The sequence below is a fragment of the Aricia agestis genome, chromosome Z, assembly GCF_905147365.1.
Source record: "Aricia agestis chromosome Z, ilAriAges1.1, whole genome shotgun sequence".
Classification (NCBI taxonomy): domain Eukaryota; kingdom Metazoa; phylum Arthropoda; class Insecta; order Lepidoptera; family Lycaenidae; genus Aricia; species Aricia agestis.
The window spans coordinates 8,577,277-8,587,334 of record NC_056428.1 but is presented as its reverse complement, the minus strand read 5'-3'; the positions used below and the strand labels follow the sequence as shown (position 1 = coordinate 8,587,334).

General features: G+C 36.8%; 2 protein-coding genes across 2 annotated transcripts in view; one reads left to right on the top strand and one right to left on the bottom strand.

Moving 5' to 3' along the window:
- The first annotated feature begins 801 nt into the window (after positions 1-801).
- LOC121738890 (ommochrome-binding protein-like) lies at positions 802-1,651 on the top strand. The gene has a single exon (XM_042131154.1). It carries the CDS (start codon positions 812-814, stop codon positions 1,580-1,582), a length of 771 nt encoding a protein of 256 aa, XP_041987088.1. The 5' UTR covers positions 802-811; the 3' UTR covers positions 1,583-1,651.
- Positions 1,652-4,162: 2,511 nt separating this feature from the next.
- The window catches only part of LOC121739007 (BAI1-associated protein 3), a 133,898-nt gene continuing 128,002 nt past the window's right edge, over positions 4,163-10,058 (bottom strand). Inside the window, exons 21-24 of the mRNA XM_042131311.1 lie at positions 8,721-8,886; positions 7,585-7,744; positions 6,704-6,938; positions 4,163-4,941 (exon numbers count right to left, since the gene is read on the bottom strand). Of these exons, the coding sequence (XP_041987245.1) occupies positions 4,847-4,941; positions 6,704-6,938; positions 7,585-7,744; positions 8,721-8,886 (656 nt within the window). The 3' untranslated portion in view covers positions 4,163-4,846. The remainder of the gene's footprint in view (positions 4,942-6,703; positions 6,939-7,584; positions 7,745-8,720; positions 8,887-10,058) is intronic.

Here is a 10,058-nt window from a genome sequence, read left to right as displayed (position 1 = left end):
TAAGACAATGCTGAAACCCCCAAACATGTATCTATAAGGAGTAAGGAGTTCTGTTCACCACCTTCGAACCATGGTATATCCTGGTGCAAAATCTTACTTTTTGGTAACATATGCCTGGAATATTTCATATGAAACCAAAAAAATCATATGTTTCTATTTGAATTTTGAGGAGTTCCCTCGATTACTCATAGATCCCATCATCAGGTCACCACTTTTCTGAACATGGTACCAAATTGGAGTAATACCCTATACAACAAAACAAAAATTTTGAAAATCGGTTCACCAACGGCGGAGTAATCGTTGAACATACATAAAAAAAGAAAAAAATAGCCACAGCCGAACGTATAACCTCCTCGTTTTTGGAAGTCGGTTAAAAAAAGAAAAAGACTGGTCCAAAGAATGGTATGGACTATGGACTAACATAATATCGTTTTACCCACGAACATCTACAGAAAGTGCTAGAAACTACAGCTTCTTTCTCTTTTTCTTCTTCATAATCCAGCACTAAACTAAGCCGGGTTTGTTCAAACCTTCAAACGCGTTGGAACACGATCAAACGGCGCGTCAAACACAACGAAAATATGAAATTTCATCAAACATGCTTCAAACACGTAAATGTTTGACAAACCGTTCAAACGAGCTTTGTAAACGATCAAATCGGTTTGAGTGAAACTAAAATTTACGTGTTTGAGTCAAACTGTTTGACCCCTTTAACTGTACGTTTGGCTATGGTTTACCTTCAAAATAACAGACAACAGGCACAAACCAAAAGTTTAAAAACAAAAATTAAAAAGCGAAAAAACTCTCAAAAATGAACAAAATTCAACCACCAATTGTGGAGGTGAACGAGCAACCGCACGAGAAACACATATTATTAGCAGACGTCAACATTCCTTACAAATTCACATTGGATAGATCTCGGAATTCGCTAATATTCTGTATCAACGCTGACGAGTTTTCCGATCAGAGCTTTCAATCGGTGGTGCTCGATTTGAATTCGAATGCGGTGAGAATCGTCCCCGGCATTCGGAACGGTTTCGCCAGCGCCGTCGACCATCGCACCGGACGAGTTTATTTAGGAGGTAGCGACGGCATATATAAATACGATTACGACACAGGAGACGTCGACAGACCCCCGATCGTCCGAGGCGTCGATGTATTCGATATGTTCTACGCAAATGATCTCTACTACGTAGACACGACGAATCTCGATCTTCACATCCTGAAAGATAATCGCGACACTATAGTTAAAACGGTAGAAGATTATGGAATAAATCATTTCGCTGTAGACGATCGAGGCAACCTCATATTCGCTAATGCGGCCGGGTTGTACATGCTGAAGAGCAAATCGAAGGTTCCAGAGAGATTCGACGCGGATTTGAACATGGTTCGGGGTGTAACAATGGACGTACACGGTACCCCTTATGTGATTGCCCAAAATGGTGCTTATTCTATTGATGTTAAAAGTAAGGTAGTAACGAAGAGTTTAAACCTCCACAATGGTTACGCGCTGGCTTTTGATAGAGACAACAACATTGTATACGGCGAAGATAGGTCGGTGGTAAAGTTAACACCATCTTAATATGTAATAATCTTTATGAAGGAATTTAAAGTTGCAAAATACAAACTAAATAAAACTGTAATAATACTTTCTTGGAGGTTTTGATTTTACGTCTTTTTGAGAATATACCTTTTTATTTTAATTCATCCTAAATAGGATTCGATTAAAGGTCAAAAGTAAATAATTTATTTCAAAACTGATTTCTTTGATAAATCCTGTAGCGAAAAGCGTTTGACCAGGCACTAGAAACTACAATCGAGGCTTTACTTAACCCGCACAGCGTTTAGAGGACAATTCGGCCGAGTGCTCTCCAACTAGAGCAAAATGTTACGCTATTTAAGTAAGTAATGGTTTTAAACGTGTGTCATAGTTGTAGAGACGTTTTAATTGAATTAATTACAATAAGTTTTATAACGTAGCTTAGAACAAAGTAGCTTACCGCGGTCGATGCTTAGGTCTCTAGTAATTCTATTTTACAAGGTTTCGAAACGAAAAAAAGTGTCCTTAATGTAAATTTTTTATTTCTAAATGAATTGAAAAGGTTGAAAAAAGTAGGGCCAACTTTAAATTATTTTAACTATTTGTAGCAAAATAGCCATAATTTTTTGGATATAAATTCAAAATTTGTGGATTCCTTACCCTAATCCAAACGGGCGGATTAGCCCCGGCGATATTTCGTAAACATAAGTAATGAAAATAACGTACATTGGTATTTGGTAATAATAATTTCCATTTTTTTGATGCGAATTGATAGGAAGAGCTAAGAATATACCAACAATTAATTCTGCTTACACTTGTGAAATAATATAATTATATGTAGTACTTTGTAAGGCTACTACAACTACATACGACGTCAATATACAATATTTATAACTCTCCCGTAGTAAAGTTAAATTTATTTTGCAACGTTTCAAAATGGTATTAATAATTATTTCTGTGTAATGTGTATTCAACATTCGTAAGTTGAAATGCAGAATATGCACAAATTACTGCTGTAACAAAATATGTTACAGTTACAGGCTACCATTTTACATAATTACGCGAACGCATTAGTTCGCCCGCCGCCGCAGTCTAAACCACAGCGCATTGCCAGTAATTTAGTTATTTGACGAGGCAGCTACGTTACATTACATTCAATTATATCCTGAAATATCACTATTTCCCAAAATTTACTGCAAAATGGCTTCTATACTTAATAATTGTAGTTTGCTTATGTTGAATAGGTAGCAAGTATGAGGTACCTATTTTATTCGTAGCAGACCTACGAATAATAAAAACTAAGCAGATACTATTAGTTTTAAGTAAGTATAACATAATACTGTGCTTGATCAATTAAGTCTCTTGAGACTTATTATTCGTAGTTTTAAGTAAATAATAAAACTGCAACACATTTTATACGTTTATTTATTTGCCACAGCAAAATAAAGATTAATATAGATCTATTGTTCATTAAGTCTAGGAACATATATTTCCGTTTTACATCGATCACAATAGAACAAAGAATTCTCTACACCACGGACTCTATATTAGAAGCTATACTTTATATTATAGATATCTGCCCGCCCCACATTATCACCAGAATTGAAATTTCACGAACAGATTTATTTACGAATCAGTACAATTACTCGCCCGGCGGCAGAGAAGTTATTTCTAAAACTTCAGGGAAAAATCAGCTGTGCTCGGAAAACTCTTGAGACAATGTGGAGCGGTCTACACGGACTTTATGTATACAATTATTTTAAATATTCATTAATTGCCGATAATACAATAAAAAGTTCATACGCGGTATACAATCGTGTAAAAGTTAGTAAGTAAATAAAGTTTGGCGAGGTAACAAAAATATACTCGTTCGTAGAATATATCAATTGAATGCAAGTAAATCTCGATTTGTATAGCCTAATATAATTTTAATTGACTTTTTGGAATGGTCTTGTAGATGTCATAGAACAAAGTGAGTCGTTTCTGTGTGAAGCGATATGGGACATTTTGTAGATATGCTTCGGTTCGGATATGATAGTTTTTTTAATTAAAAAAATAATGACCATTGACCACGTATACTTTAAAATATTTTTCTTAACGTAAAATAATATTTTATACAATATATAATTATATATCAATACTTTCTCGAGTTAATTAAGATAAAGTTGCTATAAAAATACATTTGAATTTCGATTTGATAGTGTAATAAAAGTATCTGTTGCAAATCATGTGAAAAAGTCTGTAAGATTTAATGATAATAAAATATTGAGTTTATTTAAATATAATTAATGATTTTATGAAAGTCCTTTAATGAAAGATAATATTTTGCTATCGTAACATAGAAACAAAAGAAAATGTTAAAAATCCAATTAAATTTTTTGTTCATTTAGAGCGATATTTTATTTATAATTTCTAAGATAGATATGTGTAGATGAAGTTAAATATGGTGCAATGACTACGAAGAAAACAATATATTTTAAAGATAAACCGCTTGAAAGTGTACCAAGAGTTTATTAATTTTGACATATTATTCATATACCACTATGAAAAACTATAATAAATATAATTATTTATTCAATATACATATATTTTTTATTGTATAAACATCAATACATCCTTTATAGTAAATTTGTATACACAGTAAACACTGTAACACGTACACCTATAAAATTTTAAATATACACAATATTAAGACTAACATTGAAAATCAGTCGTCACAGACAAGGTATAGAGTACAAATCGAAATATTCCGATAGGGTAAAAAGCTCGTTTTAAAGCTTAGACATTGCAGCACAAAAAAGTTACAAAAGCTTATACTAAAACGGTGCTTCTCGTAGAAAAGTGAGTAGTCTTTCGGCGAAGTGGCGCGAAGACGATCGCCGAGTGGTGCGGGACGACCGCGAAGTGGTGGGGGCCGATAGCGAAGTGGTGTGAAGACGATCGCGAAGTGGTGCGGGACGATCGGGAAGCAGTGCGGGCGGGTCGCAGGTCGCCGGTCGCCGGTGCTGTGCTCTAGTACTTCGGCTTACAAAAATAAGTCAACAACGAGTCTTAAAAGTATTTGGTCGGGAACTCCTACTGGAATCTACATACTAGGGACCGTAAGCTCCGAGTGACGCGGGCGCCATCCCATGGAAAGTACCAACAGTCTTCGTACAATTTACAATTAATACTGAAGAGTAATTTACTAGTAGCCACGTACAAATAAAATTCCGAATTAAATACATCGAAAACTTTACATATTGTCGAATTTTTGATGGACGTTGTGAGTAAACAAATAAGTAGTAGTCGGACATCAAAAATGATTTACTGTTCGGCGAACCGCAGCTTCTGTTTCTTGACGAAGTCTATGGCCAGCTTGTCCGTCGTCCGCGACTCCAGGATCTGTAGGATGGGGTGGTCTGAAACAACATTTATTGCCTCAGTTTTTATGCATTTAACACAATTATTATTAATATTATTACTAGGATTAATAATAATAAGTAATTGGTCATCCGAACTGCTTTAACTATCAAGGTGCGTTTCCACTCGAGGCATGATATCGACGACCAAACTACATGTACTGTCTAAGGACTAATGCTAAATTAATGTAGTCGTTGTCAGTAGTTCTTTCTAGTGTTTAGAATTGATAAGAGACATTAGAGAGTTACTGCATAATATTGTTTTTTACACATTACTATAAAATACGTTTTCATTAGCGGCGCAATCAGACAAAAAGCTTTTCCTCGTTTCTGAATTCTTTCAATGATAAAGTTATAAAAATTGACATACGCCGCTTCTTAAAATACAGAATTTTATCTACATAAAAAGCTTTTGACGACGACACAATATAAATTGATACATTACAATTGAAAAAATATCAAAACAGAGAAATTCCCCAGAAAATGATACTCATTTTCTGTCGGCCTTGCGGGCTGCGGCTGTCTGATAAAAAATGTCAAATAGATAAATTGTTTCTCGACATTTGTTTCTGGAGTGCTCCACATAATTGCTTAGCGACATGTAAGTAATGTCCCACTTACTCACGCATCAGCTCACGTCTTACACAAGCTACACAACTACAGAGGTCGGGGTTGTAAATTCATAATAATCTTTATCTCCTTTCCTTGCTTTATTTGTTTGAGTGTGAAATTGTTTATCCAAATTCGAAATATACGGCAATAATCAATATAGAACCAAAATATATTTTTCATCTTTTCTTTATCTTGCATTTCGACGCAAATATGGCAAGAACTGATAGGTCCATGGCACTAACGAGATCTTGAGCTTCTTTTAACGAGTAAATATCCTAAAGACTTAACGACTGACAAAATTTTAGAAAAGTTCTCTACCACGTTCTCTACCTATAAAATATTTCACTACCAATAATAGTAGTACAACCTTGCTTAAGTAAGCAAAGCATCCTTCTTAATATAAATATAGCAAAAGTCTTTTGTCAAAGACACCATAACTTTTTTGTTTATATGTAGTTTGTTAATTTAAGTTATTATATTTATTATTTAAATGCAATAAAGAATATTCATTCATTCAACTTTAAATAAGTTACACGCTGGATAAAAGTGCAAGCAATTTTCAGTCACCATCCAAACTGTAAACACTTTAAGGAGATATAAAGATTTTGAAAGGCATTGTTGCTTATTGGATAAGGACCCAGAAGTAAAGATGGATGACCTAGGCGACTGGTCCGGAGAGCAAGTGGGTGCGACTGACTTTTTGTTGATTCTTCCATCCCACTTGGGTACCAAAATAAAGAAGCGTGTGCGCTCCACTTGAGTAGTATAGAAATGGCTAATTCTAGTTTGATTTCAATAAATTAGCATCAAAATCTATTACAATACCTTCAAGAAGAGAGCTTTTTCTCTCTTAAAAGACCGGCAATGTATCTGCAGCTCTTCTAATGTTGCGAGTGTCCATGGGCGACGGTCGTTGCTTTTCATCGGGTGACGTTTGCTCGTTTGCTCCCTTATTTCATATAAACATTGGTTGTCTGTAAAGTCGGTGTACCCGGGACGGCCGCTTGACGTGACAACTACGAACTGAGCCGATCGCTCGAGCCGATCATGCCTTTCTCTCGTTCGTGCCGCGCTCTCGCTTGCGGAACGGGACAATGACGTCAACTTTTTCGTGCATGCAGCCCGTAGTAACGAGTTAAAAAAAACTCACTTCTATCATGCAGCTGCATCAGCGGCAGCTCGACGGGTCGGAGCGGGTCGGGCGGCGCGTGGCAGTTGACGCCGGGCACGCGCTCCAGCGGCACGAACGCCTCGCCCGCGAAGTCGTCCGCCGTCAGCACGTCGCGGTCCCACACCGACAGCGCCAGCGCCGCCTGACCGGACTTGCACGCCTCGATAGACACGGGGAACTCGAAACACTCGTCCCACACGGGGTTCAGGGTTTTCTGGTAGTAGAGGCGTACAGTAAACAAAAGAAACAAAAGATTGTGTGATATATTTTGTTGTATCAGCGTTACAGCAATCGTTTCGTAGATAACTATAGCGTCCTATTTTCTGTAAAAGTTTTATGTTTTTAGGGTTCCGTACCCAAAGGGTAAAAACGGGACCCTATTACTAAGACTTCGATGTCTGTTCGTCTGTCCGTCTGTCTGTCTGTGTGTCTCTAGGCTGTAACTGAAAAACCGCTATAGCTAGATTTCTGAAATTTTCACAAATTGTGTATATCAGCTGTTGCCGCTATAACAACAAATACTAAAAACAAAATAAATTAAATATTTAATGGTGATGTGATTATCGTGATTTTTTTTGCATGAAATACTCAGTTTTATTTGTACTTTAATAATTTATAATAAACTTTAAATAAATGAAATAATTAAGGCGGCTCCCATACAAAAACACAATTTTCAGCCTATTTTTGCTCTATTGTGGTACGTAACCCTTCGTGCACGAGTCTAACTCGCACTTGGCGGATTTTTGACATCTAATTTCGCTATCGAAACTAACGCATGCATTATGACCAAGCACCCTTGTCTACATAATAAAGATCAGACAAAATCGCCTCGAATTGCTAAAATCTATGAACCAACTTACCTTCTGGACGTTGGTGCTCTGTTCGTGTGTCTTGGGGAAGAGACGCTTGGGCAGCAGCTCCAGTACCACAAACGGATCGCTCAGGCCATTGGGGTCCAGTGGGATCACATCGCGAGCCGACATCACCTCCACGCATAGCGAGTCGTGGTTCAGGTATACTCTGTAATAATAAACTGGTTTTAATTCCTTCAGAACCCAGAAAATACCGATGGACGGATAGCTTCAAACCCATAATCATCCATTACTAACTTAAGAATCAGTAATAGAAAAAAAACGTTTTTCAGTTCATTCTAGACAGTGGTATTAGCTATGTTTAAGGAGAAATTGTGTGAGGAAGTGAGGGCAATTCATAACGAAACGAAGCGAAGCGTGACTTCTCGATGGCAAGTCAAACAGTGTGACGCTGTCATTGGAATTTTAATTTTCTAACATTTACTATATAGGCACTATCTATCGCCTAACTTACCGTATGGTTTCGCTTAGAAATGTCCCTAAAAATACAATTCTAAGAACGGCGTTTCTATCCCAAATAACAGAATCAGAACTTCTAAGAACAATACACTCAAAAATGCTATAGTAAATAACTTAGCTGAGACTGTACATAAACAAAGCTTTGCTGAAGTTCGGTCTAACTAAGCGTAAAGTTACACAATCATTATGTCCACTTTCAACTTTGATCTGTCATTGAGTTTACGAGTACAACAAACTTATCGTTGAATGTGTAATTGGAATACGCGGAAAATATATTTATAGAGTAAGTATAGTTACTCTATAAATATATTTTCCGCGTATTCCTTATTTATTAATATAACAATGATCATCTCTTGCATGAATAGTCAAAAAAAGATCCGTCCGTACTTTGGCAGCAAGAAATAAGCCCTGAAAGTCTTCAAGACCTCAAGTTAAGGTTTCAAAGTCAAGATGAGATGATGAGTTTTGAGCAAGATAAGCCAAACGGCTGCCATGCCTGCCCTATCGAGGCGACTTAAAAACTATAGACCGGCAATTTTAGCTTACCTAACTACGAAAGACGTACGGCTCTGTTCTATGTTCAATTAAGCAATTTATGGCCCCCTTTAGTAGAAGGATAATAATCCCTACAGTATAATAATGACCGAGCAGGACAGTAGACGTACCTGACTAGTATGGAGCCGTAGGGCGAGGGTAACGGAGTCCGCGCCTGCTCAACCAGGCGGTCGGCCAGCCAGTGTTCGATGAGCTCCTCTGTGGGTGCCTGATGGTACTGCATGCGCTGCTCCACGCGTGCCCACTCATTGTTGTGGACTTCCGCCATCGGTAGACCTGATAGGAAGTCAATGTGTTTAATAAATTCCTGTACTTTTTAACGTTATGTGGTAGAAAGGTTTATTTATTTATTAACGAGCATCGAAGAGGCTTCCGAACTACTGGTCCCCTTAATCATACTATATCACGGTAATATATACGAATTTAGTTTGTCCGTCGTTTACTTCATGCGCGGATAGATGTTTCGCGGTAATAATCTAGCAGAGCTTGTCTAATTTGAAATGACGCCCCCCCCCCACTTCACTAGCTGATATAAATGAAAAATGTTGAACTGTGAATACGAGGGAGGGGCGCGTCATTTAAAGTTAGATAAGCCCTACTATATTGTGCTACTATACTTTGTTGAACGTGTAGCTTTGTGTAAAAATTTTAAAATTGTATGTAGTTGTATGTCAAATAAAGTTTCATATGAGTTTATTACAACACGGGATTCATAATACGATGTTTTGACATATCCACTCGTAGAAAAGTTTCATATTATAAACGAAAACGAAATATAAAAGTTTCATATTATAAACGAAAAACAATGGACCCTCGTTGTATGAAGCCTTTATATTAAATACGTAAAAACATCAAACAAGTCGGAAAAGTTCGCACCCGAACCGGCAGCCATTCTGCAACACTGAGCCGCTGTAGAGCTACACAGTTTGTACGACTATGATCCTTATGGTATAAGAATAAAGGTCATATCAAATGTAAAATAACTTCGAACGGTCTTTAGCAATTTGTACGCACGAACTCAAAACTGTCAACGCTCGCGCGATAATCGGCTTGGACCTTTCATATTGGAATGGACGAATTTCACGTCTGAAGCTGAATGATACAAAGCTGAAAAAGGCGTTAATATTTCAGAGTTTTGACGAAAAGTGTACCAATGTAGCTAGAATTTTAAATATAGAAAATTACTTTTAGAAAATGATTTATATGAGTCTTTTTAAATATTGCATACTATGCAACGTTTCTGGTACACCAATACTTTACCGGCAACTCTTTTTGTTTCTCTCTTCTTTTTCTTTTCTTTCTTCTTCAAAGTTTCAAGTAAGTATATTACGTGAGAACTTTACAATTTGCCGTTATAAAAATAATGCTCTCGTGACTAAAATATAGTCCATAACTTTACTCACAATAGGTTTAAAGGGTTAATTCAGGAGTTTAGGAAGAGAATCACA

What these genes read in the sequence shown, in the direction of transcription:
- LOC121738890 (XM_042131154.1), top strand. Translation starts at nt 812, where the DNA reads ATGAACAAAATTCAACCACCAATTGTGGAGGTGAACGAGCAACCGCAC.